General features: G+C 41.8%; 1 protein-coding gene across 5 annotated transcripts in view; it reads right to left on the reverse strand.

The window, feature by feature from the left end:
* Window positions 1-16759, reverse strand: part of LOC125461125 (triple functional domain protein-like) — a 636773-nt gene that overhangs the window by 322476 nt on the left and 297538 nt on the right. For all 5 annotated transcript variants that reach the window (XR_007249410.2, XM_048549570.2, XM_048549543.2 and 2 more), the window contains 4 exons: window positions 14071-14186; window positions 1150-1272; window positions 387-575; window positions 169-284 (listed from right to left, as the gene is read on the reverse strand). Coding sequence is in view for 4 of the 5 variants with exons in the window: in XM_048549570.2 (XP_048405527.1) it covers window positions 169-284; window positions 387-575; window positions 1150-1272; window positions 14071-14186 (544 nt within the window). In the remaining variant the exon portion in view is untranslated. The remainder of the gene's footprint in view (window positions 1-168; window positions 285-386; window positions 576-1149; window positions 1273-14070; window positions 14187-16759) is intronic.

Below are 16759 nucleotides of genomic sequence, written 5' to 3' on the forward strand. Positions count from 1 at the left end.
AAAAATAATTTATTGTGCTTTCCAACTTGATGTCTATACCCAACAGATAGATAAGGATGTAAAAAGAGCTTGGTCTGTCCAAAGTAACTATAATTTAATTTTCTTATATCAGAACTAGAAACTTCAATGATCAATTAAAAGAAATTGAAATTTCAGTTGAAAACATACTCTTTCCGACGAGCTGATTTACGCCTTTCTTCATTAAGGTCATGTGCGGCATCACGGAGCTTCACCTCTGAACCAGGAGCACTTGCTGGGATGATGTCCAATTGCAAGTCTTTGCTCTGCATTGCAAAATGGAGTAAACAAAGCACAAGTTTTTAAATTCATGCAACGAAAATACTGGAAATATAAGAACTGAATATCTAGTTGCTTTGCTCTCTTACCCCTTTGGAGTCTGAAATTCCAAGTGCTTTTTCTAAAGCTACACGATACTTCTCCATGCGAAGGGAGAAATCCCGATAGCGCTTATCTACTGCTGTGACCCAGTTTTTGATTTCCACAGCATGAGAGTGTCCTTTTTCACAAAAGCCATCAGCCAACTGTATCAACAGTTTCACACGGTCTTTGGTTTGCTATAAAGAAGGACCAAATTTAATATGCAGGTATTGACATTTTATTTTTAAAAGTAGCTTTGATTACTTTAATACAAATATTAAGCTAATCCTTTATCATACATTAAAATATTCACATCATGTGCTGAGTTAAAATTTCAGACATTTAAAAAATAATGCCAATGCGGAGACAATTTTTGAACACAACTAAAACAGGCATGACTGTTTTCTTACATTTTGTCCATTTTAGTTCCTAAATGCTCAAAATCTTCAAACTATTAAAAAATTAAATTCCGACATGTTAAGATGTAAATTTCTTCCCCATCTACAATGATGTCCTATGTGGAAACATAGCATTCAAGAATTTCAGTACATTTTCAAGAGAACAAATTAAAAATCAAAACTTAACCTGCAGTATTAACCCCTGCTGTGGGTCATGAGCCTGCTCTACCTCTTCGCCTATTTCGGGCAGCAGAGAAATTGTAACATTGTTAAATATACTAAGCACCATTTAGGCAAAGTAGAAATCCAGGCTTTGCTTCATGTTTGGACTGACTTTACATGATTTTTATCAAATCAGAAGCATCTTGCTCACCTTTGCAGTAATTTGGAACTCTTCATGTTCTTTTAAAAGCTCCTGAGTATGTGGGATGCTGGAGCCTGTGGATGTATGCGTGGACAGATAGAACTCCCCAGTATCATGGATCCACTCCAGTGCCTAAAACAAGGACATTGTATCTTCAGCAGGGACATTCATAGATGCAGAATTACATGCATTAATATGTAGATCAATGTCCACTAGTACTTTTTAACTGCTGGATTAAAACCTTCTGGATAAATTTTCCATCGCAGCACAGGCATTCTTCCATTGTATCCATAGATTTTCAGTAACATCACATTACATTTTAAAATACATAATGAAAGATTACAGTATGCAACTTATTAGAACATAAAATTCACTCAATTTTAGTGAGACTCTTAAATGTGACTTTGATAGTTTTAAGTATTACTATTAGAAGATAAAATATCACACATGCTGGAAATTTGTACCAAGAAGAGAAAATGCTAGAAATACTCAGCAGGTTTAACAGCACCTGTGAGGTAAGAAGGAGAGTTAATGTTTTATCTTTATTAGGAAGAAGTTAGAGATGAAATAGGTTTTGAGAAAAGGTTGGCCTGGACAAGGAAAAAGGTGCATTTAAGTTAAGATATACTGATAGATATAAGTGTTCCGAAATTGAAAGTCACATATTCAAACATGGTTTTCCATTTTCATTGGGAGCACGAATGTCAGGCCAGTTTTTGCACAGCCCATTTCATGAAAGAACTTGGCCTGTGAAAGCGTCAATTGTCTCCAGTGAACAGGGATTTTGGGATCTTACACAGTCCATACCTGAGCAAAGCCCCTGGACTGTGAATTTTATGCCTGCCAGGAGAAAGTCTGTGTTTTGTGGATTCATGTGGATAGCCAGGAAACCCCTTTGGGGAGGTAAGGTATTCTGCATCTTGTGGGTTGCAGGATCTGGTCTCCTCGGTCTATAAATTCCATTAAGGCACTGAAACTGTAAAACTGTCAAACTGTCAAACAGTACAAACTTCTGTTGAAGTGTCAAATTATGTTTTAGTGAATCAGTGTTTATCTTGATGGAGTGTACACAGCATTATAGAATTTTAATGAATATTTTTTCTCTCCTGTGCTCAAGGGCACCGGTGAAGTCCAAGTGTGTTGACACAGTACGTGAAGATGGAAAGGGTGAATCTAGGAGTTGCCAAAGGGAGCATAAAGGACCTCAGATATGGGTTGGCGATACCTGAGTGGTATTATTGCTCGACTGTTAGTCCAGAAACCCAGCTGATGTTCTGGGACTCAGGTTCGAATCCCAACACAGTAGATGGCGAAATTCGAATTCAAAAAAAAGAGTCTGGAATTAAGAATCTACTGATCGCCACAAAATCATTGCCGATTGTTGGAAGAACCCATCTGGTTCACGAATGTCTTTCAGGGAGGAAATGTGCCACCATCACCTGGTCTGGCCGACATACGACTCCAGACCCACAGCAATGTGGTTGACTTTCAAGTGCCTTCTGAAATGGCCTAGCAAGCCATTCAGATGTACCAATCGCTTCAAAGACTCAAAGAAATGAAACCAGACAGATCACCTGGCATCAACCTCAGCACTGGCAAAGACAACAGCAGAAACGGCCCTGCTGACCAAGCAAAGTCCTCCACACTAGCATCTGGGGTTTAGTGCCAAAATTGGGACAGCTGTCTCACAGACTAGTCAAGCAATAGCGTGACATAGTCATACTCACAGAATCATACCTTACATATAATGTCCCAGACACCACCATCACCATCCCTGGATGTGTTCTGTCTCACTGGCAGGACAGACCCAGCAGAGGGGGCGGCACAGTGGTATACAGTCAAGAGGGTAACACTCCAGGAGTCCTCAACATTGACTCCGGACCCCATGAAGTCTCATGGCTTCAAGTTGCACATGGGCAAGGAAACCTCCAGCTGATTACCACATGCCGTCCTCCCTCAGCTGATGAATCAGCACTCTTCAATGTTGAGCAACACTTAGAGGAAGCACTGAGGATGGCATGGGCACAAAATGTACTCTCGGTGGGGGATTTCAAAGTCCAACACCAAGAGTGGCTCAGCAGCAGTGCCACTGATCGAGCTGGTCGGGTCTTAAAGGGACTGCTAGGCTGCATCAGCAGCAGGTGGTGAGGGAATTTATAAGAGGGAAAAACCGATTTGACCTCATCCTTACGAATCTTCCAGCTGCAGTTGCATCTGTCCATGACTGTATCGGTAAGAGAGGCCATTGCACAGTCCTTGTGGAGACCAAGTCCCACGTTCACATTGTGAACAACCTCTATCATGTTGAATGCCACTATCACCGTGCTAAATGGGTCAGACTTCGCACAGATCTACAACTCAAGACTGGGCATCCACGAGGCACTATGGGCTATCAACAGCAGCAGAATTGTACTCTAGCACAACCTATATCCCGCACTCAACCATTACCATCAAGCCAGGGAATTAACCCTGGTTCAATGAAGAGTGCAGGAGGGCATGCCAGCAGCAGCACCAGACTTGCCTGAAGATGAAGTATCAACCTGGTGAAGCCACCAAACGGCATTACTTGCATGTTAAATAGCAAAAGCAGCAAGTAATAGATAGAGCTAAGCGATCCCACAACCAACGGATCAGATCTAAGCTCTGCAGTCCAGCCACATCCAGTAGTAATTGGTGGTGGACAATTAAACAACTCAATAGAGAAGGAGGCTCCACAAATATCCCCCTCCTCAATGGTGGAAGAGCCCAGCACATCAGTGTAAAAGATAAGGCTGAAGCATTCAAGTATTCTTCAGCAAGAAGTGCTGAGCGGATGATCCAGCTTGGTCTCCTCCAGTGGACCCGGCATTACAGATACCAGTGTTCAGCCAATTCGATTCACTCCATGTGATATTAAGAAACGGTTGAAGACACTGGATACTGCAAAGGCTACCAACCCTGACGATATTCTGGCAACAGTACTGAAGGCCTGCGCACCAGAACTTGCCGCTCCCCCAGCCGAGCTGTTCCAATACAATTACAACACTTATAAACACCTGACAATGTGGAAAATTGCCCAAGTATGTCCTGTACACTAAATGCAGGACAAGTCCAACCCGGCCAATTACCATCTCATCAGTAAAGCGATGGAAGGTGTCATCGACAGTGTTATCCAGCAGCACCTGCTCAGAGATGCCCAGTTTGGCGTCCTCCAGGCCCACTCAACTCCTGATCTCATTACAGCCTAGATTCAAACATGGACAAAACAGCTATATTCCGGAGATGGGGTGAGAGTTACAGCCCTTGATATCAAGGCTGCATTCAACAGAGTGTGGCATTAAGGAGCCCTAGCAAAACTGGGATCAATGGATATTCAGGGGGCAAATGCTCCGGAGGTTGAAGTCATACCTGACACATAGGAAGATGACCGTGGTTGTGGGAGGTCAAATTCTCAGCTCCAGGACACCTCTGCACGAGTTCCTCAGGGTAGTGTCCTAGGCCCAACCATCTTCAGCTGCTTCATCAATGCCCTTCCCTCCATCATAAGGTCAGAGGTGGGGATGCTTGCGAATGACCACACAATGTTCAGCATCATTTGTGATTCCTCTGATACTCAAGCAGTCCATGTAACAAGATCTGGACAATATCTAGGCTTCGGCTGACAAATGGCAGTGACATTCACGCCACACAAATGCCAAGCTATGACCATCACAAATAAGGACAATCTAACCACCGCCCCTTTTCATTCAATGGTGTTACCATTACTGAATCCCACACTATGAAGATCCTGGAGGTTACTATTGACCAGAAACTCAACTGGATTCACCATATTAACAGAGAGGCTACAAGAGCAGGCCAGAAGCTAGGACTACTGTGGCGAGTAATTTACCTCCTGACTCCTCAAAGCTCGTCCACCATTTGCAAGGTACTAGTCAGGACCGTGGTGGGATACTCCCCACTTGCTTGGATGATGCAGCCGCAACAACACAAGAAGCTTGACATTATCCAAAACAAAGCAGCCCGCTTGATTGGCACTACATCCACAAGCATTCACTCCCTCTATCACCGACGCTCAGTAGCAGCAGTGTGTACTAGCTACAAGATGCACTGCAGGAATTCACCGAAGCTCCTCAGGCAGCACCTTCAAAACCCAACGACCATTTACATCAGGAAGGACAAGGTCAGCTGTTATATGGGAACACCACCACCTCCACGTTCCCCTTCAAGCTACTCGCGATCTTGAGTTGGAACTATATCACAGTTCTTTCACTGTTGCTGGGTCAAAATCCTGTAATTCCCTCCCTAATAGCATTGTGGGTCAACACGCAGCAGCAGTTCAAGAAGGCAGCTCACTGCCACCTTTTCAAGGGCAATTATGCATGGGCAAGCAATGCTGGCCAGCCAGCGATGCCCACACCCCACAAATGAATAGGGGAAAAAAAACTGAGTAGAGAAATCTAAGGTGAATGCTGGTGAATGGGAGATGAGAAGAGGAACATAAGATGCCATGGGTGGGGCAAGAGAAAATGAGGTCGTGCAAGAGATAAGGGTTGGAGGAACACTTCGTATTTTACTCTTTTATTTCAATGTTTGGGCATCATGCTACAACCCCAGACAGATTTGCTGCTCAGCCTGTATTGGCAACTGGCATTCTCCTCAATTCTCCTTGAATCACCAGGCAAGAATTCCACAGCAGCCTGCACCTTCCTGGGCCAATAATGGCAAGTACAGACTAGGGAGGGATGGTAACATCATGGCAAAGTGACTTAACTTAGTTAAGACTAAGCTGGACACACTGGATTCAAATCCTACCAATGTAGGTGGTGGAATTTAAATTGAATTAACATATCTGGAATATAAATTTCATCTCAGTAATAGTGACCATGAAGCCCATCTGGTTCACAAATGTTCTTTTTGGAAGTAATCGACTAACCTTCCCAAATCAGCCCTTAACTGATATAAGAAATGGTCTGATAAGCCACTCAATTCAGGAAAACTTGTTAATGGCCAGGTTTGTAAGGCCAGGAATTTTCCTGTCTCTGCTCTCAAAATCCAAATCTAAGGATATGGAGTATGCCATTAAGGACTGCGATGAGGTGAAATCTTTTCACCCAGACAGTGGTGAGTTTGTGGAATTCTCTGCCAAAGCAATGGAGGGCAAAGCACAATGTTTTTAAAAATGTGTTAGACATAGTTCTTATGGCTAAAGGGATCAAAGGGTATGGGGAGGAAGTGGGAACAAGAGTATGATTGGATGAGGCAGACTAGGGTTGAAGGGCCAAATAGCCAACACCTGCTGCTTTTTAAAATGTTTCTACATAACCCGAAAATTGATAAATTGAGGCCTTGGTCTTACAAGGTCAAAACAGCAAGTAAAGAAACAAGGTAACAAAAGGTGTGCATGGAACAGATATGCTATTGTTTAAAATAAGAGTAAAACCAAAAAGTACGAAGGAATGAAAACAGGAATACAAAAGGTTATGGTGATAAATTATTAAATTCAGAGTAAAGTCTGGAATTTGCCAAGTGCCTCACTGAAAGTTAAGGTGCTGTTCTTTGAGCTTACGTTTAGCTTCACTGCATCAGAACAGCAGGCCAAGGGCAGAGATGTTAGCCTGAGAATTAGGTAGAGAATTAAGCCAATGCCAGTTGAGACTCAAGGACATACTTGCAAGCCATAGGTGTTCTGCAAAGCACTCATTCAAGTTGCGTTTGCTCTTCTCAACATACAGGAGACCATATTGTCAGCATCAAGTATTATACTGAATTGAAAGTAGCAAATCTAAATCAATGAAAGCAAAACACTGCAAAAGTTCGGGAAAAGAGTCAGAGCGGACTCAAAACGTGAACTCAGTTGATAGTTCAAATAGGGAAGAGGCCCTTGTATCGGAGCATGAGCCTGGCAAAGTGATCAAAGTTCAGTGGGAGGGCATTTTGGGAACAGTGATATCGTAGGTTTTGAGTCATGTATCAGGATAAGACTGGTCCTTGGGTGAAAGTGCTAAAATGGGGGAACAGTACTGACAGCAGTATTAGACAGGAAGTGGACAAATTAAATTGGGGGCAACTGTTTGAGGGTGTATCCACATCAGACATCTGGGAGTCTTTAGAGGACCAGTTGATTCAGCGATCAACACCAGCATGTTTCTGCGAGGATGAAAGATAAGGATGGCAAAATTCAGGAATCTTGGATGAGAAGTCATATTACAAGTTCGGTCACAAAGAAAAAGCAAGTGTACATAAGGTTTAGGAAGCCAAAATCAACCAAGCAGCTTGAGGAGTATAAACGAAGGAGAAATGAACTTTAACAAAAAAATTAGGAGGGCTGTAAGGGGCCATGAAATGTCCTTGTCAAGTAAAATTAAGAAGAATCCTTAATTTTAGCCTACAAAACATTTTATAACTATATTAGGAGCAAGAGGGTCACAAGAGAAAAGGTAGGTCCACTAACAGCAAAAGAGAGAATTTATATGTGGAGTCAGAGAAAGTGGGTGAGGTCCCTAATGAGTATTTACATTGGTATTCACCAAGGAGAAGGTTATGGCTAATGGAACATTAGGAAGGGCATGCTGATATTCTGGGGCATGTGGATATTAAAAAGGAACAGGTGTTGGGTATCTTGAAAAACATTAATGGAGGTACCAGTGTTGGATTGAGATGGACAAAGTCAGAAGTTACACGACACCACGTTATAAACCAATAGGTTTATCTGAAATCACAAGCTTTCAGAGCACTGTTCCTTCGTCAGATAAAGTTTCAAGTTTCTGCAGTGACACAAGACGAATTCACCAGACAATGGGTACATTGCTCTGAAAGCCTGAGATTTCAAATGAACCTGTTGGTTTAATAACCTGGTGTCATGTGACTTTGAAAAACATTAAGATGGATAGGTCCATAGGTCCTAATGGATACTGATGCAGGCAAAGGAGGAGACCATTGGGGCGTTTTCTAGAGATCTTTGTATCCTCTTTAACCGCAGGTGAGGTTCCTGATGGTTGGTGAATATTCAATGCTGTTCCTTTGTTTAAGGAGGGCATCATGGAATATTCAGGAAATTATAGGCCAGTGAGCCATTCAGTGGTAGAGAAGTTATTGGAGAAGATGCTTAGGGACAGAATTTACTCATATTTGGAGATCAATGGATTCATTACGGATAGTCAATGTGGCTTAAGGCAGTGGAGGTCATGTCTCATAAATTTCAGTGAGGTTTTCCAAGGAAGTGATAAAGAAGATTGATGAGAATAGGGCAGTGGATGTTATCTGCATGGACTTTATTAAAGCATGTGACAAGGTCCACCAGGGTAGGCTGTACCAGAAGATTCAGTTACATGGGATCCATAGCAAGTTGGAAACAAAATTGGCTCGGTCATAGCAGACAAATGGTAGATGTGGACAGATGTTTTTCTGACTGATTGCGACCAGTGGTGTTCTGCAAGGATCAGTGCCAAGATGTTGTTTGTTTGCAACACTGATATAAATGGTTTCATGAAACTATAAGCAGTCTGATTAGTAAGCTTGCTGATGACACAGAAATTGGAATGCTTGCACATAGTGAGGAAGGTTATCAAACGATATAGAAGGTTATAGGTCAGTTGAAAAATTGGGCAGAGAAGTAGCTGATTGAGTTTAATCGGGACAAGTGTGAAGAGATGCACTTTGGGATGTCAAATGCAACAGCAAGCTATACAGGAAATGGCAGAACCCTTTGGAGCATTAATATACAGAAGGATCTTGGGGTTCAAGGCTATAGTTCGCTGAAAGTGGCAACCGAAGTAGATAAGTTGGTAAAGGAGACGTACAGCATATGTGCCTTCATCGGTCAGAACACTGAGCATAAAAGTTTACAAGTCATATTGCAGCTTTGTGTCTTTAGTTGGGCTACATTTGGAGTATTGTGTGCAGTTTAGCTTGCAACAATATAATAAGGATATGAAAGTTTTGCAGACTGGAAGAGAACAGTTTACCAAGATGTTGCCTGGATTGGAGTGTATTAACTATAAAGAGAGTTTGGACAAACTTGGATTGTTTTGATGGAGCATCAGAAGCTATGTGATGTCAAAACTGAAGTATAAAAAATATAAAATGGAGAGGCATGGAAGTGTGGGTAGTCAGAAGATGGAAACATCAAATACTAGGTAGCATAGATTTAAGATGAGAGGGTGCAAGTTTATAAGAGATGTGGGAAGCAAGTTTTTTTTTTGAAAAACACAGAGTAGCAGATGCCTGGAACAGACTGCCAGGGGAGGTGGCAGAAGGTCAGGAGCCATTTAGATAGATACCTGAACAGGCAGAGAATACAGGAATAGAGGCTACGTGTAGGCAAAATGAGATTAGTTCAGAATAGCTTCATGGTTAGCACATGCATGATGGTATGAAGGCCTGCTCCTATGTTGTATTGTTCTTTGATCTGTTTCTGTCCACAAATGCTGTCAGATCTGCCAAGTTCCTCCAACATTTTCTGCTTTTACTGGATGTAAGGCACTGCTTCAGCATGAAAGAGGATCTGACGTCTTTGATGGTAAGAGCAACAGAGATTAAACGACAGGTGTTACTTCTTCTGTGTTTACATGGAAGGGATGTTGAGGCTGTCTGGATAGTGGATTAGGGTACTACACAGAAAATCGTTCCTCTTGAATGCTTACAGAAGTTTGGAAGATGTGTTTGCCACCAATTCCTAAAGCTAACACGCCTACACTTCCGGGCAAATGCAAGGTGATGCATTTTGGGAGATCCAATTCAAGAGCAAACTATATAGTAAAAGGAAAAGTCTTGGGGAAAATTGATGTACAGAGAAATCCGAGTGTTCAGGTCCATTGTTCTCTGAAGGTGGCAACACAAGTCAATAGAGTGGTCAAGAAGGCATACGGCATGCTTTCCTTCATCGGACGGGGTATTGAATACAAGAGTCAACAGATCATGTCACAGTTAAAAGACTTCGGTTCGGCCACATTTAGAGTACTGCATACAGTTCTGGTCACCACATTACCACAAGGATGTGGATGCTTTGGAGAGGGTGCAGAAGAGGTTCACCAGGATGTTGCCTGGTATGGAGGGCACTAGCTGTGAAGAAAGGTTGAGTAGATTAGGATTATTTTCATTAGAAAGACAGAGATTGAGGGGGGACCTGACTAAGATCTACAAAATCATGAGGGGTACAGACAAGGTGGATAGCAAGAAGCTTTTTCCCCCCCAGAATGGGGGACTCAATTACTAGGGGTCATGAGTTCAAAGTGAGAGGAGCAAAGTTTATGGGAAATATGCGTGTAAAGTTCTTTACGCAGAGAGTGGTGGGTGCCTTGAACGTGTTGCCAGCGGAGATGGGAGACGCAGACATGATAGTGTCTAGCGAGTTTTGAGAAGATTTGTAGCTCAGGTTGAGGTTCTGGATGTGAGTTTGCTCACTGAACTGGAAGGTTAGTTTTCAGACGTTTCGTCACCATTCTAGGTAACATCATCAGTGAGCCTCCGACAAAGTGCTGGTGTTATGTCCCGCTTTCTATTTATCTGGTTAGGTTTCCTTGGGTTGGTGATGTCATTTCCTGTTCTTTTTCTCAGGGGATGGTAGATTGGCTCCAAATCAATGTGTTTGTTGATGGAGTTCCGGTTGGAATGCCATGCTTCTAGGAATTCTCGTGCATGTCTCTGTTTGGCTTGTCCTAGGATGGATGTGTTGGCCCAATCAAAGTGGTGTCCTTCCTTATCTGTATGTAAGGATACGAGTGATAGTGGGTCATGTCGTTTTGTGGCTAGTTGATGTTCATGTATCCTGGTGGCTAGCTTTCTGCCAGTTTGTCCAATGTAGTGTTTGTCACAGTTCTTGCAAGGTATTTTGTAGATGACGTTCGTTTTATTTGTTGTCTGTATAGGGTCTTTTAAGTTCATTAGCTGCTGTTTTAGTGTGTTGGTGGGTTTGTGGGCTACCCTGATGCCAAGAGGTCCGAGTAGTCTGGCAGTCATTTCGGAAATGTCTTTGATGTAGGGGAGAGTGGTTATGGTTTCTGAGCCCGTTTTGTCTGTTTGTTTGGGTTTGTTGCTGAGAAATCGGCGGACTGTGTTCATAGGGTACCCATTCTTTTTGAATACACCGTATAGGTGATTTTTCTCTGCTCTGCGTAGTTCCTTTGTGCTGCAGTGTGTGGTGGCTCGTTGGAATAATGTTCTAATGCAGCTTAGTTTGTGGGTGTTGGGATGGTTGCTCCTGTAGTTCAGTATTTGGTCCGTATGTGTTGTTTTCCTGTAGACGCTGGTTTGAAGTTCCCCATTGGCTGTTCGCTCTACTGTGACGTCTAGCAATGGCAGTTTGTTGTTGTTTTCCTCCTCTTTTGTGAATGTTATTGCCAGTAAGGGTATTATTGATGGTCTTGAATGTTTCCTCTAATTTGTTTTGTTTAGTGATGACAAAGGTGTCATCCACATAGCGGACCCAAAGTTTGGGTTGGATGATTGGCAGAGCTGTTTGTTCGAGTCTCTGCATTACTGCCTCTGCTAAGAGCCCTGATATCGGAGATCCCATGGGTGTACCGTTGGTTTGTCTGTAGGTTTTCTTATTGAAAATGAAGTGGGTGGTGAGGCAAAGGTCCACTAGCTTGATGATGTTGTCCTTGCTGATGAGGTTGGTGGTGTCTAGTGTATGTGTCTTCTGTTCTTCTAATAGTGTCATCAGTGTTCCTTTGGCCAGGTTGATGTTGATGGATGTGAACAGGGCTGTTATGTCAAAGGAGACCATTATTTCATCCTCTTCTATCTTGGTGTCTTTGATGGTGTTCAAGAATTCTTGGGTGGAGTGAGTGGAGTGGTGGGAGTCTTCTACTGGGTGTTTTAGTCTTTGGTGTAGTTCCTTGGCTAATCTGTAGGTTGGTGTTCCAGGTAGCGACACTATGGGCCTGAGGGGTGCTTCTGGTTTGTGAATTTTTGGTAGTCCGTAGAAGCGTGGTGTGTTGGATCCATCTGGTTTTATTTTTTGAACATCAACCTGGCCAAACAAACACTGATGACACTATTAGAAGAACCGAAGACACATACACTAAACACCACCAACCTCATCAGCAAGGACAACATCAAGCTAGTGGACCTATGCCTCACCACCCACTTCACTTTCAATAAGAAAACCTACAGGCAAACCAACGGTACACCCATGGGATCTACGATATCAGGGTTCTTAGCAGAGGCAGTAATGCAGAGACTCGAATAAACAGCTCTGCCAATCATCCAACCCAAACTTTGGGTCCGCTATGTGGATGACACCTTTGTCATCACTAAACAAAACAAATTAGAGGAAACATTCAAGACCATCAATAATACCCTTACTGGCAATAACATTCACAAAAGAGGAGGAAAACAACAACAAACTGCCATTGCTAGACGTCACAGTAGAGCGAACAGCCAATGGGGAACTTCAAACCAGCATCTACAGGAAAGCAATACATACGGACCAAATACTGAACTACAGGAGCAACCATCCCAACACCCACAAACTAAGCTGCATTAGAACATTATTCCAATGAGCCACCACACACTGCAGCACAAAGGAACTACGCAGAGCAGAGGAAAATCACCTATACAGTGTATTCAAAAAGAATGGGTACCCTATGAACACAGTCCGCCGATTTCTCAGCAACAAACCCAAACAAACAGACAAAACGGGCTCAGAAACCATAGCCACTCTCCCCTACATCAAAGACATTTCCGAAATGACTGCCAGACTACTCGGACCTCTTGGCATCAGGGTAGCCCACAAACCCACCAACACACTAAAACAGCAGCTAATGAACTTAAAAGACCCTATAAAGACAACAAATAAAACGAACGTCATCTACAAAATACCTTGCAAGAACTGTGACAAACACTACATTGGACAAACTGGCAGAAAGCTAGCCACCAGGATACATGAACATCAACTAGCCACAAAACGACATGACCCACTATCACTCGTATCCTTACATACAGATAAGGAAGGACACCACTTTGATTGGGACAACACATCCATCCTAGGACAAGCCAAACAGAGACATGCACGAGAATTCCTAGAAGCATGGCATTCCAACCGGAACTCCATCAACAAACACATTGATTTGGAGCCAATTTACCATCCCCTGAGAAAAAGAACAGGAAATGACATCACCAACCCAAGGAAGCCTAACCAGATAAATAGAAAGCGGGACATAACGCCAGCGCTTCGTCAGAGGCTCACTGATGTTGTTACCTAGAATGGTGACGAAACGTCTGAAAACTAACCTTCCAGCTCAGCGAGCAAACTCACATCCATGATAGTGTCTTTTAAAGATGTAGCTGGACAGGTACACAGATGAGCAGGGAGCAAAGGAATACAGACCCTTCGAAAATAGATGACAGGTTTAGACAGATCTCGATCAGTGTAGGCTTGGAGGGCCAAAGGGCCTGTTCCTGTGCTGAAATTTTCTTTGTTCTTCTTTGTTCCTCTTACCATATACCATACAAGAATTCCAATCAATTCTCAGTTCCTTCATTTTTATCACGTCTGTTCCAATGACACAACATTCCATATCAGTGTTTCTGAAAAACTATATTTTTATCTTGAGTGCGTAGATATTCTCCACCTCCCACTGTAGCGATAAGGTCCTTACCTATGTCTGTCACATTTTCTGCATTTCTGCTGTCATCTTTTCCTCTCTCTTAGAACCATGGCAGGATTCCCTTTTCCTCACCTTCCATCCCACCAACCTCTGTACTTAGCCACTGCTGGTATGATGTCATCAAATACATCGTTCTCTTCCATTTCACTATGCCAAGGGGATCCTAATCTTGTGATACTTAGTCCACTTCTAAAAAATTATTGGAAATACACAAGTCGTGTATTGGATTGAATGATAAGACCAATTCTAAAAGCTTCAGGTTCGTAACTACTTTTTACTCTGTTTCAGTTACTAAGGTTAAAAAAAACTCTGTTCGTTATTATTCAAGAACTTTTCTTACCTGTTTAGCACTCCTCTCAAAGACCACATACTGCTGACACTGGTCCAATCGCTTCTTTCTCATGGTCCAAAAATGCAATACTCGGTTCTCCCTTTGTAGTAACTCATTAAGAATGTCTGTAACAGGTGAAGAATGTACCACATTAATGTACAGAAAGTCTGTATGACAGAAACATATTTAAATGAGAAAAATAAATGTGTAGGTGTTAAAGAACTGACAGAGGATGTGATTCTTTCTAGGAGTGAGTTACAAATTCATAGGAATGACAATGACTTGCATTTTGCATGGTTAACAAAAAATTTCAAGTAGTTTAAAGAGGACAATCAAAAATATTGAGAATAAAAGTAGTAAAGAGAATGCTTAGGCAAAAAAATTATGAGATTTAGAAAGTAAATCCTAGAATACTGGGCCAATGTAACTGAAAGCATGCCATTTCTACAATAATGTAAAGGGATGGGATAAGGATAAAGATGAGGCCAGAATCAGAGGAATGCAAAGGTCAAGAGAAAAGCTGAATGGCTGGAGACATTCACAAGAGACACAAGCATTAGGCCAGAAGAGTAAGCAAAGTTGATCTCTTGCTCCTGACCTCAACATGAAGCAAGCTGTTGAGGGAGGTTATGAATTCAATTATTAAAATTCTCCAGAAGAAACAGATATTGTACCCCAGAAAGAATAACCACTCTCCAAAATTTATGAAAAAGTCAATTAAGTTGTAAAGTACGATTAAAAGAAATCTACATCAATAATGTCTGACAAAAAGGAATGCATTAAGTAAGATTTCATTAAAGCAAATGGAAAAGGCAGTGAGAACCTGAGAAATAGATACAACTGAAAAATGTTCAGCCATATCACAGAACGGTATAGAACTTTGATGATCCAAACAATCAAAACAGTTTGAGAAGTTAGAATAGGAAAAGCATAACAGTGAAGATCAGATAGTTTACAGCATTTAATAAGCATATATCTGCATACATGCGTTCTTTAGAAAAAACAGTACTAACTTGCCTTTCTGCAGTAACTCTATGCACAATATTATAAAGGATTGTGAAGGCAGTATAATCGTTTGTTGACGATTACAGGTGCCATATGACATGTAAACCTTGTGACAGATCACATACACCTGAGAAAGCTGTGGTCAGAGAGGAAATTGGAATGGGGGTGTAGGAAGCAATGCTGTGGTTGCAAATTGAAAATACTAAATCCTGATGAGTTTCTGCAGGTGTCAATAACTAATCTTAAACAGCATCTAGCAGTAACAAAAATGCAAAATACAATCCCTAAGAAATAGACTCAGACAGTTTTGGCCAAAATTACACACTAAAAAATGTCCAATTAAATGGAATTAGAAATGAGCCAGAAACTAAACTGAAATATTTATCAGAGATGCAACATCAAATTGTGGATGCAAACGTTCAGTGAAATTCCATAAATTTCAATCATTGCTCCTGTTAATTGTTCTGTCACGTTAATGAGTGTCCAGGCTAATCAGAAAAATTAACAGATAAGTGCAATTACTGCAGTGATCACATTTGCTGTTGACAGAAAAGTAAGATTAGAAGATACAGTGGGTACATCTAAGCCAGGACAGTATGTAATTTGAAGACAATGGCATTCCCATGCGCCTTCAACCCTTGTTCATCAAGGTGAGAGGTTCAGAATTAGAAGATGCTGCGAAAGGTAGCATGGTGACATAGAACAGACATGTTGCAGTGAATCTTATCAACAATATAGTAGATTCAATAGTGGTATGATTCAATAGTACTGGAGGGACTGAATATTTAAGTTATTCACTGGTCAAGCATACAGCTCTGGCTTTGACAGTATGGACTATCTAGAGTGTTATCACAGCTATACCCATCAAAGCAAGTGGTGGATATTCCACCGTATTCCATGTTTTCACCTTGCAAATGGTGAAAGGAAGCCACTTATCATCAAATATCGAAATTTCTGGCAACCACCAGCTTGGGCTAGCTGAGTTTCTGGTCCATGATGACCCTCAGGAATTTGATAGTGAAGGCTTCATTAATGATAATGCCAGTCAATACCAAAGGGTGTTGCTACAGCTGGTCATTGTCTGGCACGTTTTGCTTGCCACTTATCAATGTAAGCCTGATTGTCAGCAGGTTTTGTAGTACACAGGCATGAAACTTATCATTAGCTCACGGATTGTAAATGGAACGGAACCCTGTTTAACTATCAGCAAATCACCTAATGATAGAAGGAGACTCACTGATGCAGCAGCTGAAAATAATGAGGCCAAGTATGCCACCTAGAGGAACTTTCAGAGCAAGAACCTGAGACTGAGATGAATCACAGGGAAGAAACACGTTCATCTTCCTTTGTGCCAGATATGACGACTCAGAGGACAGGTTTTCTCCCAATGTCATAAATTTTATTGGAGTTCCTTGGTGCCACACCTACTGGAATGCTATTCTGATGTCAAGGCAACTTCATACATCTACTTGAATTCAGGTCCTTAATCCATGATTGGTTATAAAGAACTATAAAATACAACAGTTCTGACAAAGCTGAAATTGACATCGACGAGCAGTTCATTTGTAAATGCTACGCTATGGCTTTGTTGATAATTATTCACAATACATTGCTGGTGACTGAAAAGAATATTGCTGGAATGGAAAATGGTCAGGTGCATTTCTTGTTGTTTCCACACAATGTCATGTGGATT

The sequence above is a fragment of the Stegostoma tigrinum genome, chromosome 2, assembly GCF_030684315.1.
Source record: "Stegostoma tigrinum isolate sSteTig4 chromosome 2, sSteTig4.hap1, whole genome shotgun sequence".
NCBI lineage: Eukaryota > Metazoa > Chordata > Chondrichthyes > Orectolobiformes > Stegostomatidae > Stegostoma > Stegostoma tigrinum.